We start from the raw sequence: 19169 nt of genomic DNA, 5'->3' as shown, positions 1-19169 counted from the left end.
AGCGGAGGGGCAGACACGCCGGTGCTGCCGGCGCGGGGTCCCGCTGCGGGGCGGGGGCGGGATGGAGGCGCGGGAGTCGCCGCTCGCTGCCCTCCGCCGCCCGGCGCCGTCGGGGCGAGCCGGCCGGCCGCCGCCGGCCCCCCGCGGCTATATGGGCCCGGGGAGGGGAGAGAGGGAGGAAAGGAGGGAGGGCAGGCGGGGGCGGCCCGCCCCGGGGGTCGCGCAGCCCCGGGGGCGGGCGGGGGGTCTGCCCCGACCGGCGCCCCTACCCCGGGGCGGAGCCGCGGCTACTCCCGGAGCGGCCGGGCCGCCCCTCTCCACGTCGAGGCCGGCGGTATCGGAGGGGGCGGCAGGGGACCCCCACCCCCCCCAGCCTCCCGCACCACCTCCCCTGCCGCCGGCTCTGCCCTCCGCCTCTCCAAGCCCCGACCGATGGGCCCGGCCGCAGCTCGGGTGGGCTCTGCCTCTCCCCCGAGCAGGAAGCCGGGGTGCGGGAGAGATGCTCCCCACGGATGAGCACCTACTGCAGTAGGTGAGCACCCTGTCAGCGGGCCTCCGTGCTCCCCAGCAGGACCCACAGCCCCCACAGAGTGTTTCGGGGGTTGCAGGTGTGGGGTTTGGATATGGAAAGGGAAAAAACACCTCCCAAACGCCGGTGACCTGAACACAAAACAGTACGCTCTCAGCCACTGTAGGTTTCACAGGCGTTGCTGAGGTGATTTTGCTTTACCTTGAGGCTGCCTGTCGGGTGCCTGGCAGGACACTGGGCTCCTGCTGGGGTATCCCAGGCTCCATGACCAGGCCTATGCCAGGACCTGCCCAGAATGGGACCAGGGGAAGACATCTGGCCCTTGACCCCTGCAGAGGCGCTGGGTGATCCCCTCCTGCAGGGTTTCATCCTGGTTTTTGTGGGATTTCTCCTTCTTCTAATCTTCCCTTCCTTCCAGGTGGCTACATGCTGCAATTGCTATAAAAAGGGGACCTGGAAGGGGCTGCAGGATCCCAGGGGCCCAGGTGTGCACCTTGCCATTGCAAGATGTCATCCCTGCTCGATCAGGGAGATGGAGAAATCTTTAGTCCAGGGCAAAACCCCATGCAGGACGCATTACTGCAGAGCCCCGCCTTGGGTAGCTCATTCTCTGCCAATGTCCAGCCTGGGTGACACTGCACGTGCAGGCATGGAGGGAAGGGACGGGGTGGGCTGTGCTGCACTGCAAAGAGCTTGGGGACTTGCACCCACAGATCCCTCTCAGAGCAAGGCAGCATAGGGCTTCCTGGGGCACAGCATAGCATGAGCAAAACTGCACACAGACACAGCTGGAGCGGGTAACAAACACAGCCAGGTCTGACTCCTGGAGGTTTAGGTGCCATTTCAGTGGTTATGCTGTGCTATAAAAATGAATTAACATAGCTCCATGTGATTTTCTGTAAAACATTGCCTTCATCCCAAAGAAGGAATGTATCAGGAATCATCTGAAGCAGCCTCAGACAGAGAGACCGTGGCTCCAGACACAGTCGCTGACTGCACTTGACCAGAGGTGAATCCATCCTTCCAGTCCTTATTTCTTATCTGGCCTGAGTGAAGTGCTCTGAAATAGAGGGTTTGAGAAAGAATCACCAGCTGCCTGGGGGAATGAGGGTGTTCAGAGCACAGGACCTCAGGCACTGTAATTCCTCCCTACCAAAAGCTTCGATTTGGAACTTCCCCTTATTTTTTTCACTCAGGACATAAACAATAAGACAGCAAACATAAGCACACAGCACTACCTGAGGGAGACCCAGAACTGATTCAGGCTCTCCCAGCTCCCAAGGCCCTTTCCATAGTCAGCCCAGTGCAGCTTTGTCCCCAAACTTGAGTTTGAACATTTATGTACTTTGCATTAAATGTATTGGGCTAATGCTCCTACCTACAACCTCATTCTCCCTCCTAACTGCCATTTGCAAGACAAAAGTACTGAATACACCAGGGACAGCCAATATGCACAGGAGGCTTAGGGAGAAGATAGGAATGCAGCCTTCTGAAACTTGCTTGAGATAGTCCCTTAGCTTAAATAGCCTGATTTTTTTGTTATCAGTCTTTTTTTTTACTTTCTCTGTGTTGTTCCAAACCTCTGTTATTTGTAAGACAGAATTGATGCTATATTGCTTTAGGAAACAGTTTCAGGCAAGCAGTTTAACATGGTTTTATTGATGCAGCATCAGTAGCATTAAAAGTAGTACCAGAGTTAATCAGATTTATAGGAATAAGCCTTTGAGCTCCGATTGCACAGAAAAGTTTGAGTTACCCTTAGAAATTAAGTGTTGCCAGATAATCTGGAATCCTTTGGCTACCCTGTGTCCAGGTATCACAGCACAGGAAGAGGAAAAGGGGCTTGTGGAGGACACATGCTTGTGCTGGAGATTCAGGAGAAATGAAGACAAACACACACGAGGTAAGATTTTTTAAATTCTCATCATTAGTCAAATTGTAGACATGCCCAGAAATAAAAATATTCCTTTTTCTAGAAGCCTGATGACACAGAGCCCAGGAGAAGAAAAAGGGCTTGAGGCACCGTTGTCACTATATTGCAGATAATCTTCAGAGGCTTTCATCCCCTAAGAGGTTGAAGGCATTTATTGCATTAAAAAAGTCCCAACCTGGGGGAGAGATGTAGCGGGGGAGCAGTCGTGCAGCCGTGCAGAGCCACCTCCAACAGGCAGGCAAGCCCCGTGGCCAGCCGTGGCCCCCGGCTCTCCGGGGGCTGCTCCCTGGACAGGAGGGTGGCCAGCACCCCCTCAGGCGGATGGGATGCTCCGGGCCTTTCTTGGGAACGACTGGGAATTTGGCCACCAAAACAACCCGGGGGTTGGTTTTGCTCACCGTGGCAGGGGAGCAGCTCTGTAAAAATAAAACCAATTTCGAGGTGCTAGTCCCGAAGTGTGTTTTCAGCCTGGCCAGGGAAATAGCTCGCCTCTTCTGCCTGTGAAAAAGAGGGGCAAACAGAAATGCCGATTCACTTTGAGGGGAAATCTCTGGCTCACACACACTCGGTTCAGCCAGGCACCCCTTGGTGTGGAGTATTGCTGCTGCCAGCAGCAGGAGGAGGAATCATGTGAAGGAAAAATTCACTCCGAAATTATGGCTACAAAAAGAAAAGCCTTAAGATGAGCCCTGGGGACTCCCTCACTGCCCCGCAGCCCCCGGCTGCCGGACCAGCAGTGGCTCCCAGGGCTGCTGGTATTTAGCACCTTGCTCAGTGGCACCTTACAGATGTCCCCCAGAGCAGACGGCTCTCAGCAGCCTCCCACCTTCGCCCCCCCCATCAGAGCAGGGAGCCATCACCAGCAATGTACCTATGCCTGCAGCATTTGGCTTTTTGGCTATTGAAGTGCAGTTCAGGTTTTCCTTTGGGACTTTGTTACGATTTTATGGCTTGTTACAAAGTAATCACAGCAGTCTACCAGCTTCCTTCCCCCGCTGAAGGATTTTAGAAGGTATTCCTTCTCCACAGTGACGTGGGGATGCATATTAAAGACAAGCACCAAGGGACATCCCTGCAGGCTGCTTGCATAGCATTCAGTCACCTAAGTAAGTGGCCTAACACAGATGTCATCTCCTTGGATTGATCCAGATTTCTTGATCCAAAAAATTGCATCCCAAGCCCTCCCATCCTCCTCTCAGTTTGGACACAAGCTCTTCATCATCACTCTTACTCCCACTCTACCTCTTCCTTACTCCAGACTTAAAGCACTCTGCCTCCTATGCATTCCCAAACGCACAGGTTACACCTACGAGCAGCCCCCTGATTCTCTGAAGACCTCAGTGCCGTAGCAGACCCTGATGCCCAGCTTCCCACCTGTGGGCTCCCTGTGCCCCAGCACCTACACTGACAACCACCTGCAGCATGGACGTGGGAATCCCAGTCACGGCACCGGATGCTGTCCTGGAAGTAACCCAAATTACAATTTAGATCAGGGCAGAGCAGAAGCAGTGTATTGCTATGGCTACAGAAGAGGACAGGGAGCAGCAGAGCAACAGCCTCTGCTGATGTGGACTATTAAAAAAAGGGAAATCGCATATTAAAGTGCTTCAACTTTCCTTTTCCAGTACCAGTCATATCTTTAGATACAGCAGCATTTCAATGATGGTGTCATTAGCTCAGTGACTTCACTAAAGCAATCCATTGCTCTCATCCTGTTCCTAATACATTGAGAATGGACAAATAACTGAAAAATACGCACACAAGAGAAAGTTGGAGCAAGCCAATCTAAAATTTGGAGCAAACCAACCCTGTCGTATAGATGCAATCCTCTCTGCTTTGCTGGGGCGGGCCACTGAGTGGGCACACGAGCAAAGACAGGAATATCAGTTGTTCTTGTTGTCTCTCAAAGTCACTTTGCCCGCAGTTTGCAGGGAGCTGAGTCAATTATTCTGGCCAGGTTCACCATGGGTCCTTCCACCCTCCTGAGTAGTTGTAGTGTGAAGTGATGAAGTGAACTATAGCCTAGAAACTGGGGTGGAAGAGACATTTTTTGAGCAATAGGAGAGTCTGCCCATCTCTCCTGCACTGTGTTCTCAGGAACATCTCCTAGAGAGAAATCCCTGGGTGCATCACAGGAGCCAGAGCAACCCCACCTCCCCAGCAGCTGTTATGGGGCTGGGGGGTGTCTCAGTGTCAGTTGATTGACCCCCACCTTCTCCATCCTTAAATATCTCAGTCAGTGGTGTTGAGTAGTTCATTCAGAGCATATTCAGTATGAACTGAAACATTTAAAGCCAAGTTCCTGCTGCCCCAGTGAATGAGCCTGACCTCTGGCTCTCCGGTGGAAGGAGGGTCTGAATGTTATCTCAGCCCCTTCCCCTACACAGAGCCCCCTTCACCACTGAGTGCTGCTGCCTTTAGTGCCTAACTTCAGGGGAGGTGGGGGGAACACCATCTTGGATGGCATTGAAAATGTCACCTGGCCTGTCCACTGTGCCCAAACTGTTGTTGTTCTTAAAGGCAGAATCTTTTAATGATCCTCAGAAGGGTTCCAGCTCCTCAGGGGAGGAGAAAGTAAAAAACCATATAGCCCATTGGATCAGGGCGTTATCCGAGCATCCTTGGACATATGGAGCTCTTGTGCCACTGACAATCATACTGGCTGGCCCTGGGTTGTCCTGCCCAGCCACCCCTTGTGCACAAGCAGGATGGTATGCATTTGTCCAATGACAGCAGCCACAGGAGATTCACATTGCCGCTGGGTACATTATTTGCAGAGTCAGATGGTTGTTCCTCCATAATTCACCAATTCCTCTGTACGACTCGGTTCTACTACTCAGCTTTTTCAGGTTTAAATCTCTGTAAGTTGAGGCTATTCCTTTGCAGTTGTGGATTTCCCTGTCTATCCAATTCTTCACAACTTTGAAAGTTTAAATTGTAGAGAGCTCAGCCTTAGCCTGATTCTCTCAGTTTCCCTCCTGCTTAATAGCCAACACCGTTTATCCATTTGATAGTTCAAGTGATCTGTTACTTACAGGGGGAGGTCTTGTACATACTCTGGTAAACCTCTCTTTTCATCCCACACACTACAAATTTGGACCACTAGGCCTTCAGCTTCAGCCATTTACAACTCTTATTGTTCTTCTAATGTTCTATAAACACCTCTTTTCCAATCCACTTGTTCCAGTTAACCCGAGGATTTACTAGCACTGGTCCTGTTTGTGTGCCTCCATAATGCTCTAGAAGTTTGCTTACAAACTTAACACTATGGGCATATTAGGAAAGGATTGGTCTCCCATCACATAAGGATTATATACATTTAATCTCAAGAATACTTAGAACTCGACCAGATCCTGCTGGCTACAAAACTGTTAAGGGATGTTAGAAGTGGCCACCTCCTCCAGCAGCCCCGCACAGACCCTCCTGCCCGGCTCCTGGAGCCCAGCCCAGCACCCAGGGACCCGGGGTCCCTGCTCAGCCTGGGGGATGTGGCTGCTGCTTTCCTGTTTGCAGGTTCACCCAGCAGCAAAGCTGAGCACAAATCCCGGAGACACACAGACACAGGACACACACACAGAGGACACTGACACGGCTGGTCACACAGACTGCCACGGGCAAGGTGCTGCCCTCAACAGCACCCACACGCAGTACCCATGTAAGACATAAACACAGCCAGCCAAGTCCCCTCCTCCTCTCTGGCTGCTAGAGGTGTACGTTCACTGGTGAAAGCACACGCATGCCTCTAGGTTCACAAGCACACACACATCCATGGATGTCCTGAGTACGGCCACAGCCCTTCTGCCCACAGTACCCCTGCCATCCCAGCCCTCACACCCACTTCACGGGTCCTTTACTCGCTGGCTGGTGCAGCTGGATGCACCAAACACAAGCACTCAAACACTTGTCCCTCGGGCACTCCACGTTCTGGTCTTGCTCCAGTGTACACTTGCCAGATTTCACCCTTTCAGGCAGAAGGTAAGCCATGTTCTGTTTCAGCCACCATCAAGTGTTTTTCTAACTGTCCTTTAAGATGCTCTACTTGATCTTTCTTTTTTTTTTTTTTTCCTGAGAGTCTCTCAGACTTCTGGTTTGGGATTCTGGTTTCCTTTTGGTGGCTTCCTCATACCAATCAAAAAATACATCCCACTGAAACTGGGGTACCTTAGGTCCTCTGGACTCCAAGGCACTCCTTAAACTTAATCCCCTCAATGCAATCAACCGTGTTTTTTTCACCCCCAAGGTAAGTATCCAGAACCAGAGGCTGAAGGGAAGGAGACAAGACACACGAGGGGTCCCTCCTGGTCACAATGTCTAGCGTGAGCCCACCATGCTGGCCGAGGTTGGGGTCATTAGCAGCAATACCAAAGGAGGCTCAGACTGGAACCAAAGAGGGAAGGGTTAATGGGGTCTGTCACACCACCTGAGTCTTTAACTGCTAGGGTGATTTCTTTTGCAGCTGAGAGATGTCCCAAGAGTCTGTCCCTAAGTGGTGCAGACCTCAGTGCCCAGCTCTGAAGGACCGCAGTTCACACAGGTTCATTCACACCGTAATTCCAACCTGGACCCTTCCTGACCTACCTCTCCTAAGGACTTTACCAATTTGTGATCGTTCTTCCCTCTTTTAGCTGGCTAAAGAGTGGGAACTCTTACTGGGACTCTGGGCTGACCTGTATTAAAAGCTGGGATTCAGCAGCCCCCACACACTGCAGGAGCCTACAGATGACCCTCGGCTGAAGCTCCAGCAAGGATTTCAAAAAGGTAAGAGGACACAAGTCGTATGTACCCGTTACATGCACAAGGCCACGAAACCGCTGTGCAGAACCGTGATTATTGTTTCAGGAGACAGGACGAGAGTTCGGTCAAGAGGCCCACTCAGGCTGTACTTAGCTTGTCCACTTCCACCCTTCGGGCCCAAGAGGCCAAGGCAGAAAGCAGATACCCCTGGCTGCTCTCCTCCCTTGCCATAGCTTGAACCCAAGCACAGGGTGACATGCAGCCCTCCTCCCATACTGGGTAGAACATGTGGAGAACCAGGATAAGCAGCGAGCAACAAGCTGGGGAGTAATTCAAAGCCTCCGGGTTCCATCCCTGTGAAAAGTCTGGTCTGCAAGACTTAACGTACGGTTTACCATGAAAAGGACCTTCAAAAGGCAGTGCCACTTTTCGTTGCTTTTGCCATGATGCCAGGTTAGAAACTTGTCCGTATGGCACACGCACTGGTCTCTGTCAACAAAGCCTGATCCAGAATGTAACAGGCAGCACTTCTCTTTCGTAAAGTCAGTTACATCAGAGGTCATCGTTACCTCATCATATTTAGACTGATGCCAGGAGGTTTAGCTAGAACTGTTGTCAAGAATTTCCATTTATTTTTAATATTAATAAATTATAAGGGGATAATCGTGCCTCAAGGCGAAGTTTCAATAGGAAACATTTTTCCTCTTACTGTAAATAGATGTTTTCTCTACTTGTTTCTGACTTCACATTGGGAAGAAACATCCTCCTTCCTTGCTTTCCTTACTGTGGCAGTATGTTCCCCATATCCAAGGATCACCAGCATTTTGCTGAAGCCAAGCCAGGACAACTGCAGGAGAAGCGTTGTTGTTTTGGTAGGAATGGTGAAAGTATAACAGTATTTGGAGGTCTTTAAAATAATTTTAGCTTCTACAATTTTTAATGTAAGTAGCTTTTCTCCTTCATTCATTTCCCAGAGATAGCAGCAGATCATTCTGATAAAGAAGCATTCTTGTAGCTGCTTTTTTTTTTTTTTTTAATTGACCAATCAAACATTTCCCACTATCTTAAATTAACTCTTTGGCACAGCAAGGAGAACCAGCCCTTAACTCTACTCAGTCCCACTTCAGGCTATTCGAGGTCTGCCTCTGCTGAAACCATCATGAAAAATGCCCATTTCGTGCTGACTGTGATATAAAAGTCTTCAACATAGAAAGCCTACTGTCTGTTTAAAACCTGCCGATTCATCTACCCTCTAGTGCTTTAGTACTACATCTTATACCCTTCTATGAATAAATGAAGACACAACAGAAACACGTTGAAATCTCTAAAGCCATGTAAAACCCGAAGGCATTAAAATTTATTAAATGATGCAATAACAACAGAATTCTTTATTTACAATAGCATTATTTAACATCAAATAAGCAAATAGCATCAGCAAAGCAATATTAACTTGCATAAATGTATTTAAAATTTCTCTGAATATATCTACCTTTGCATAAACTGCTCACACTAGAAATACAAACATCAATGCAGGTGAACAAAGTGATGTTCAGAGTCAACTCCGTTTTGAAAATAAATCACAACCTGAAACACTGTAAGCTTTCTCCTGAAGAACCATAGTTTATATATTGCTTAATTTTACCCTTGTATAATCTTTTCATATACACACATCTCAGATGCAACTTCATGATGAACTGTACAAATAAAACCCACAAATGACATAAAGGGAAAAAATTAAATGACAGTAAATGTTTGAAGAAATGTGTCCATCATCTCTATTGAACAACATAAAGATTAAGTGATGATGCACTTATTCCAAAATTGTACACAATTCACTATACAAATATAATACATCAGACAGCTATGTAGGAATATACAAGACTTAAAAACAGATCTAAGGCATTATGCTAGATTTTAGCATTTTGAGGTTCTTGCACATAGCTTTTACCTGTAGTAAGAAACTTAAAAGATTTTGTTTTAGTCTACAAAGAAACACCAGGGAGAAAATTCTAATTAAAATCAAAGCCACTACAGTAAATTTTCTTTTGTGCAGAGAATGCTTTTGCTCTTAGGCAGCATACTACCATACAAATACTAGAAAACTTTTAAATTCACACCAACAATTAATGGCTTAAGTTGCATTTCAAAACTGATTGTGTATCTTTGGGTTCTGCAAGTGGAGCTGTGCCACCCATTTCATCTGTTAAGCCCATATGAATTCCGCTTTTAAACAAAGATTAAAAAATGTATTGTATAAACTGCAAAAACATTGCTTTTAATTAATACAGGCCCAAAGGGATACCGGTGTGGGACAATATTTTAAAGATCGAGTACAAATTAATTCATTGTAGCAAAACAGCTCACTTCACTTTTTAAACTTACCACATTACATGAACACTTAGACAGGTCGTACGACCGTGTATATATGCTTATTTTTCACATTATGCGCCTTTCACATTTAGTAATGTAAGTAGAACACTGATTAATTGTTCTGTTAAACAAAATCCAAGTACTTTCTCCGACAAATTTACTGTATACAGGATGAAAAATACTGATAATGAAGGGAATTGATTTGTCTTTTTTGTTTCTATAGTGATCAATATGATCAGAAGATTCCTTCACTCACTTTTCTCTTTCATTAGTTAGAAGACGACTAAAGTCACGATGAACCCAAACGGAGCCAAAGTGATAGGTACAATCTCCTTTCTTTCAGAATGGCAATGGATGATGAAGTATCGTAATCACTACAGATGATAAGGGTTTGCAGGTCTGTCGTGAAAGAGGACAAATTTGAACTATTTTGTCCACTGTGAAAAAGAATAATCTATATCTGCAGAGGTTACGGTTAAGATCCAAAAAAGAATGGAATAGAAACAAAATTATTTTAAAACTCATTTACACTTTGTGGTGCATGAAGTTAATTCCTTCAAATTTATACACTTCTTATATAAATAATTTTTTGTCAGATATATAATGCAAGTTTAACACAAATGTCGTTGTAGTAACGAGGCTGTGGAGCTCAGCACTGACAGTTACTTTGGTCTCCCATCAGCAGGTAGGAGGATGGCTCAGCTGACTAAATATTCTGTTTGAGTTTGGTAACAGAGCAGTGACAGCTGAAAAATGTTGTTTCTCCAGAACGGTGGCACTGCCCTCCTTAGGGACAAACACAGCTGTACACTTCCTGGGCTTTCATCAAAAGCCTTCTATAGAAACAGCCTATTTCGAACCACCTTTATCATATTTTCCTCAGCCTTAATATAGAATAGCTGCTACTTTATTTGAACTCCCACCTGAAAACCAAAACAAATTAAATGGCAACAGAATAAACCTTTCACTCCCAAAAGGCATGGCTGATGAGATATTAGAAAATGCATTGCATTTCACATGACATCAAAAAATTTGCGTTCAGGTTAGGAAGTTTGTGGATTAGGGGTCAGCGGAAAGAAAACAGAGGTCAAAACCATCAATTTCTTAATATTTCAAGTCCTCAGAAACTGATGTCAGTTTAGTAAAAGATTATTCCAACCACAGTGGGCAAGAAAAAAAAAAAAACCCACCCCCTAACAGTGGCCTGCTTAGTAACAGTTTTTCTAAGATTTGTTACGAAAGGATATAAACATACAAAAATCAAGAATTGGTTCCTACAGTGGCTGCATATAATATAGGTTAGTTAAATGACATTATGAGCAGAATCACAAGGTTTAGAAAATGAGAAGTCTCAAGCCTACAAATTAGGTCTAATCAAGGCATTGTGATCCTTTACAAAACACTTTTCCAGGAGACACACACGGCTAAGAAGATATCTAATTTAATACTGAAGTACCTCATTTGGAATCAACTTCACAACATGTATATCTCACAAAAATTATACAAGTAAAACACTTACGTTTTCAACTTAAATTATTGCTTGTTTACATATAAACTGGATTTTAGGTACCTTACAAAACGTCCTCGTAGTCCACGCTGCTTTAAAATAATCAGAAACACACGACAGTGGTGAAGTCTGTAGTGATATCTGCTATAGATATTACAGGAATTGTTATTTTCCCAGCTAAGGGGATGGGAACCATAAATTATCATGCTTTAAAGCAGGTATCTTGAGCTCTTTGATATTATGCACCAATTCTGCCACTACCATAATCAGTACATGCATTACCATTGAACTTTGCTGTTCAGCATCCAGTAACTGGCCGTCCAGATTGCTGGAAACACACCTAGGGAAATAAAGGGGTAACCTGTTTTTTTTATTCTATTAGAAAGAAGAGGAAGATGACAGAGGTCAGGAGAGCCAGGTAAAAAAATCAGGATTTGCTGATTGTTAGGAAGTTAATTAAATAAGAATGTAACCAACTTGTATTTTTGGATTCATGACTTGCATTATAAACATTACCACAAAACCCAACCGAAACGCCCCTTATAAACAGCCCTCTCACAGGGTAATTTTCATCTGTTTTACAACTTTAACCCCATTCAAAATTGGTCTGTAGAGTTTTCTGCATCGGTTCGTCTTCTCTGACTTGTTGTCAGTGGAACGCGCTCGTTGGAGGTCTCTGTATGTACCAGACGTTGCTTCTACGCCCTCCTCCACGCCTCCTCTCCGCCCCAAAATGCAGGCCTTAGTCTAAAACACCAGTTTTCAGACGGAACTGAATCCTTTGCACCAGACTGAGTAAGCCAGGGAAAACAAAGCAAAAAAACCCAAGGTCTAGAACTAAACAGAAACAGAACAAGAGCATGGTTGTTTTTCCTTAAATACATACATTTAAATACATTCAATCTGACATGGTTTATGAAAATTGCCTGTCAACATTTACTTCGCAGGAGAGATCTAAGTTGCACTAAGGTGAATGCAGTGAACAGACTGAGCAACTGTCTGTACGCTAGCTTCAGACTGTCAAAGAAGAGGCTGCTCTTCGGCAACGACCGCCTGGCTCCCCTCGGGAAGGCAGGGCTGAGTCCTGTCGGCAGCAGGCAGCCGCCACCGGCGCTGGCAGCTCAGCTGGGTCACGACAAACAGACGCAGCTCTTCAAACCGGTAAGGATTTGGGGCCGTAAGCCCAGTCAGCTGAAGAAAGGAGCAACCGAACCACCCTCAGGGTCAGCAATATTTCTGCAAAAAAAGAGAAAGTGGAGAAAAAACAGTGAATTCTTCCTTCTGCGATAGTGAAGATGGATAGGTCAATGAGAGCTGGATGCTGGACTGCAGCATCCACTGTCAACCATACATTGGTGTATTACTTTAAACCTGAAATTTAATTGGAATTTATAAAGCTAGACTATTCTTTGTGTACACTGATACAATTGACCTGCGATTTAATTCCAATGATATCAGTGGGGGTTTAATTTCACTGCATTCTTAGGCCCTTAATTCATTCCAATTATCATGGATATTATAACAACTCAGGATCATCTACCTCTTGTAGACTTCAGCTAAAGGCACAGCAATATGGTTTAAGAGAAGTCTCATTCTTGCAGTATGTGCAAAATCTCTCTGTGTTACTGCTGCATCACCCTCAAAGGAAACAACTGCCTTGGTTCACTTTCCCCTCCAAGAATCATAATAAAAAAGCGAATAAAGAAGTAAAAAAAGCTTCAGCTACTGATCCCTAGAGATGTTCTTTACTTCATACTTACTACCCTTGCAGTGTCTTTACACAAACAGAGTACAAACTGGTTTCAGCTGAGTTGATTACTTGTACTTTCTTATTTAAAAAAAAACTCAGGATGTGGTTTTCACAGTTGTTTTAAGACTGTCCCTTCCAGTGACTGCGATCTGTGCCTCTCTGCCTTCCTCCCCTTGCAAACTCCTGCTCCCATGGGACACTGTGGTCAGTCAGGTCAGGGAGCCAATCCAGCCAAAACCCATTTTTCTCCTCCCCTGGGGTTGCTTTTCACTCGTATCCTGTGGCTCCAGCAGCGGAGCGGCTCTTTGCTCACAGCCTCCTGCCGTGCACGAGGAAGGCCCCGTTTGCTCAGGGACAGCGCTGGCAGTAGGCAGCTTTCTTGCAGTCCATGTGCATGCTGCTAGGCTGCCTTCTGGAAGCTGCCGACACCATGCTTTGGACTTTACCACGCTTTCCTCTGCAATCACACAAGGCCTAGAAATGCATCTCTATTATCAAACAAAGTCAGCGTCAGGAACCATCCCGTGATTCAGGAAAGCAAGGTCCTATGTTTTGTACCCCTGCTATTCCCAGCCCAGCTGGTGCAGCTGGAGCTCTTTGGGGGTGACCAGCCATGAGCACGGTCCGGAGGCCAACACAGTGAGTCCTCCTCCTGCTCCTCCTCGCTTCATCACAGCACAGAGACACCACACTCGCATCCCTCAAATCCTGACTAATACGGGCAATCTAAACTTTGGCTCTTCTCCCTGACACGTTGCGAGGCAGTTCGGGGATCCTGTTAGCGCTTTTTGATCATAAAGTGTGGAACAGAAGTGAAAATCCAAAGATGTCCTTACTTTTAGAGTGGATGTTTAGCAAACAGTATCTCTGTAGAGAAGCTAAATAAATAATTCCACTATACCAGTGACTTGAAAAAAATTCATGTACTGCAAAAGGTTTTTTTAATAATTTAACAAAGATTTGAGTCACAGGGTGATAAAATACATAAAGGAGGGAAGAAGACAAAGAAGGCACAACTGTACCACTAGAAAAACATTCCCCCACCCCTTTTTATTTACATATAACCAAAGCAAACAGGACTTTAAAGAAATATGTCAAATTATTATTTCCAGGTTGATAGTGAATGTGGGAAAAATTGCGCAGAATAACTTCCATGGCTGATGTATGCAACTTCAGAGTAGCGAAGTAATCTGAAAACCCCAAAGATCATTGACTATAAGATTCCTGCTATACTGTACTAAGTTAAACTGGACATCCCTCAAAAACCTCAGCTACAAACAGTATTCTTCAGACATTTACTTTTAAATAGGAGCCGGTTCAAAATGTTCTTTTACCATGTGAAATTAGTTAATACAAATTTGTTCCAATAATGGCAAAATAATATATTAAACTGTTCCAGTTGCAACTATTTTCAGCTCTACAAATGAAGGGTACTTTGTGCCTTGAAAGAGGTAGAAAATTCTCTGTCCTCTAGTTACTTTAAAAACAGCTTTCCTGTTAAACATTACTATCATCCTTGCAAGTCTTAAGCTGTAGAAGTTTTCTCCTTAACATGTTAAAACAAAGTGAAACAGTATTAAGCAAACAAATTAAAACAGTAGATGTAGAGATCTAACATCCACAGTTGTACAGATTTCAGCAATAGCGTATTATTTCCTGGTTACTCAACTCTAAATAGAACCAATCCCTTTAAATGATACAGTTGTTGAGATCAATTTTATGAAACATTGAAAAAAATCCTCAAATTTGTCAGATGAGTGTCTCAGTTTCTCATTTGTCAGATGAATTTCTCCGCTGTCATACGTTAAAGCTACAACTGCCAAGGAATGAAGCACATTAATCCTCTCCTCAGCTTTCTAATTACACAGCTTATGCTTCAAAAAAAATAGGTACATAGGAGTAGTTTATAGTACAGACGCACGAAAATAGTAGCTACTTAACCTCCATTACAGTTCAAAGTTCAGTAAAAGGTATTTATAGTGCATATAAAACATCTACGTTTTCCTTGACAGTCAGAGCTACATTAGTAGAATAAAAGTAAAATCACAGAGTGCAGTCTGATGTACCCTTACAAAATAATCCAAGAGGTTTAAGAAGTTGCTTTTCCGCAGGTGAGACAAAACTGCTCTCCATGTGCAGCCGCCGTCTGTCTCATTGTCATGGCACCGACCCCATTATTTTAATTTTAAACCCCACAGATTCCCTGTCCAAAGTCCTGCCACTGGTTTCCTTCCACCTGCACCCTCTTCCCTGTCTTCTCTCCACCCTCTCTCGTATATCTCCGGACCTCTTCCGTCACATCCACTCTCTCTTCCTTCTCTAAAGCAGAACATATTGCATCTTTTTATTAATCATCAAAGCGACCATGAGATGGTTGCAGAAAAGCCTCCCTCTATGCACAGACCCTCCGCTCTCGGAGACAGGCACCTGTCTTTTCATATGAACCATGAAGGTGTGAAAAGAATTGGCCTCCCGGAAGTTTTAAAAACAGAGGGATACAATAAAATACATGTACGGTTACTTCTTCCTCAGTACTTTCATATTCTTCATTTTCATTAATCTTGACACATTTGCGGTCAAATTTTCTTAATTCCCCCTACTATTCAAATTTCTTTTCTCTAACAGCAGAGAACTTTAAATTTTGCTGTTGGATTCAGCATAAGAGGAAAATTTGTTTATTTAATTCCGTCCCTCTGATTTCAGCACCGCAGACAAGGAGATGACAGGAAACAACGGGGCAAGGGCGGACCTCAAGCAGGTTATCGAACGGCTCCTGTAGGACCAACGGCTCAGATCTGCCTATTTCGATCACGACAAGGAGCTCAAGGCAACGGACAACTTACGGCCTTCCCACCCCGCACCGTCCTCTTCACCGGGAGACCTGGGGAGGAGCGGCGGTGCGGGAGGAGCGGGGGCAGCGGCGGGCGGCAGCCGCTAGATGGCGCTTGCCCCGCGCCGCTCGGCCCCCGGGCCTGCCGCCGCCCCCCGGCCTGCCGCCGCCCCCCGGCCTGCCGCCCCCGCCGGCCTGCCGCCGCCCCCGCCGGCCTGCCGCCCCCGCCGCCCAGAACGACGTTCCGATACGGGTACGTACGCGCAGGTTTGTGCGGGAGGCCGCTTCGCTGTCCGGGGAAGGCCAGCCTCTTTACGTGCGGATGGGTCCGCAACAGCGGCGATGCTGGGGTCACGCAGGGAAAAATACCGCGCTCTAGTTTCAAAGCACGTCAGGCCTCGAAACACCGGGTTTGTTGTAACAAACGGACTTGAAATGAAGATTATTTCCATAAAAAGACCTGCCGCTGAGGAGGGGCACGTAAAAACCACCTCATTTACCTGGCCACGCGCCAAGAGCTCCACAATGTCTTTCCTTTAGTACTGTTACTGTCTGGAATACAAATCGGTTTTGACCTACGCAAACGCTAATTACCCTGTCAGCTGGAAATTTGTGTGAAAATTAGTTCAGTTCTACCACTGTTCTCAGAAGAAGCACTGTATAGAAAGTAATAAATTAAATAATTCATGAGATCTTTGCCCTAAGTAATGCAACGAGAAGTGGAAAAACACTTAGGCAGGATGAAACATGAAATGGGTTAAGCATGCAGCAGTGCAAATATAAATCAACACTAAGTCTTTCCCATCATCAGCAAATAGTCATGTAATTGCCTGTAAAAAGCAAATACAACTATACATAAGTCTGCTGAATGTGACTGTTAATTCAATAATGTAATGTATTCTGTTAATGTAAATGTATTCTGTATTATTCACTTCAGCAATGCTAGTGGGATCTAAACAAGGAACTTAATATAGATGTCACCAAAAGTGGTATTAAAAACATTAATTGCAAAACCTTAATTACTGTTACCCTGGGAACTTCTAACTTTGTAAATAAAAAGATACGGTATCCATTCTAGACCTCAGTATATTCATAGGTCCGTTGCCTCTGTATGCCTATGTATGCCATTTCTTACCCGTGTTGCATCTCCGTCCTGCTTTATCATATCCATTCCAGGCAGCTGGTTTGGAAAAAGATTGCCTCCCCTCATAGCAGGATCATTAACCTATTGGTCACAAGATATTAAGGAGAATGAATTAAAACATACTTTGGGAAGAGGGCTGGGAATTAAAAAGAAGCATTATAAACCACTATGCTACTTGCATTTACCAACGTCCACTTCTGAGATGATGTTGCAATCAGGGAAGTGACTATATAGCTGAGCACCCTTCTTGCGCAGCATGTGTTTGACTCATATTATTCTGCTTCACAGTCAACAACAAAGATTTCATTCCTGATACTATGACCCTTGTGCATATTTTACAAAGCAGGCTCCATAAATCAGGTCAGTATTATTTGAAGAGGACATGCCTGCTATGAAAGTCCTGAAAGCAGAAACACGTAACTACTTTCCTAACCTCAATAACACACAGCTTTTCTGCTTGCAAACCACCACACAATTTTTTCAAAGCCTGGTGAGGTAACATGTAGGCTGAATTATACCAACTATTGACTTAGTTTTAATGACACTTATTTTTCTGCTTGTAAGCAACGGGAGAAAGATAGCATTAAATGGGAAAACGTGCAGCGGCATGCTTTCCTAAAGGGATGGTCTCAACAATTTTCTGAACACAGCCACGGGAAAGCATTGAAGCTGTGTATTTCTGCACAACCAAAGGGTCTGTCATGCTTAGTTATGTGGAAAGAGTGGCTTGCCAAATTTACAGCATTGCTTTCTTAATCAAAGGATTAATCTCACCGTGTAGGAACTGGTATAAAATACAAAACACAACCCTTCAGCAAGGTTCTGAAATACTGGAAAATCCAGCTTTCCTTAGAAGTTTTACAGGGAAAGAAACTCTTCCTAGGGATTCTTTGTTGACTCGGCTCTCTCTGTTACTTCCCTCAGACTAGATGGATGTGATAACAGCGAAGATTTTGCTGGAAGGAAAAAGATGTTTTCTGTGTCACCTGCCCTTTAGGAGACTCGTGTTGCCAAGGAGAGGAGATTCTGCCACTGCACTACCTCACTTCAGCTACAGCAACCTTCTGCAGCAACGGGGGAAGACTGTCTTGAATTTACCACACCGAAGTCTTCTCATTTCAGGTCCTCCTGACTGTTGTTTCTGTTGCTATTCACCGATTTTGCAAAATGTCACAAAGCTAAATGCAATCACATGCAACCACCTAAAGAGGTGGTTTCAAATGCTGCCAGAGACAAGACTGCAGTTCAACAGGAAAGGTTAAAAACTTAAAATATTTTTGCCATAGGATTTTCAACTCTGAAGAAATTGTTTTTTTAAGTGCTGCAAGCCTCCTAGTGATGCTTTCTGCTTCTTAATACCAATGGGCAGATTTTTAAACCTGAATGTGAAAATTTAAATCAGAAGGGAAGAGAACCACACTATTTTGTTCAGAAAGAAAGAAAGAAAGAAAGTAGGCAGCTTTGCAGCTTTATCTACATGCATTTGACTAAGCAACAGAATCCATGTTTGAAAAGTGTTTTCTGCTATTGATCAACATTCATCAGAATGCACAGGCACAAATGCCTTTTCTGTTTGTTCAGTAGACAAAGGAAGGAAAAAATAAAAAGCAGAATTAAAAAAATTGTATACTGAATCAACAGCAATTTTGGAACAAAAAGATGACTGCATGATTTGCATCATGGCAGTTAGGACAGGTATGGAAAAAGAAGATGGTTCCAGGCTGCGCGCCGCAAAAGCAGCAAAGGCATCAGTGAAGTTCCTATCACAGAATCTGTTTGCCAGTGATGATGCAAGAATCCTGACTGGCATGGTATCAGATACAAAAAAATTTACTGTTTTGTTATATGAATACATTTGCTTCAGAAGTCCTTGAAACAAAACACCCCACATTCACACATAACTTTTCTGACTGTAGTTAACAATTCAATCAGAAAAGCATGGAGAAGGACAAAGAAATGGAAGGGTTTTTATCATTTTATGAAGACAGGTTTAAGTGGTGTTGTCAGATATGAAATCTAACTAAAACAAGATAGAAGATGTTTTACAATTCCTTTGCAATTAAGCACATTAATACAGCCTCCTGCTAATAAAGCAGAATTATATACAAGGTGTCTAATAAGAAAAGTTTCCTACCACTCCAGAGCTCCTTTCATCCAGTATACGGAACAAAATCAAAACACTGTTTCAAGGTAACTCTTTGTAGATGCCATGATAATTTTGGCCTGGGGAGTACTGCCCTGTGCAGATTAATAAACATCTACTCTGAGTGGACATCTAGATAGGGGTTTGTTTCATATACTGAAAAGTCTCTTCTCTTGCATAGGTTTCAAATTGCTTCTCTGATAGCTCAGTAAATAACATGGATCCATGA

At 44.8% G+C, this 19169-nt stretch overlaps 1 protein-coding gene across 1 annotated transcript in view; it reads right to left on the bottom strand.

Moving 5' to 3' along the window:
* Positions 1–8535: 8535 nt before the first annotated feature.
* Positions 8536–19169, bottom strand: part of NCOA2 (nuclear receptor coactivator 2) — a 196165-nt gene continuing 185531 nt past the window's right edge. Inside the window, exons 24-25 of the mRNA XM_050892444.1 lie at positions 16789–16878; positions 8536–12309 (exon numbers count right to left, since the gene is read on the bottom strand). Of these exons, the coding sequence (XP_050748401.1) occupies positions 12298–12309; positions 16789–16878 (102 nt within the window). The 3' untranslated portion in view covers positions 8536–12297. The remainder of the gene's footprint in view (positions 12310–16788; positions 16879–19169) is intronic.

This window comes from Gymnogyps californianus, chromosome 2 (genome assembly GCF_018139145.2).
Source record: "Gymnogyps californianus isolate 813 chromosome 2, ASM1813914v2, whole genome shotgun sequence".
Taxonomy (NCBI): Eukaryota; Metazoa; Chordata; class Aves; order Accipitriformes; family Cathartidae; genus Gymnogyps; species Gymnogyps californianus.
This window is presented reverse-complemented; position numbering and strand designations above follow the sequence as displayed.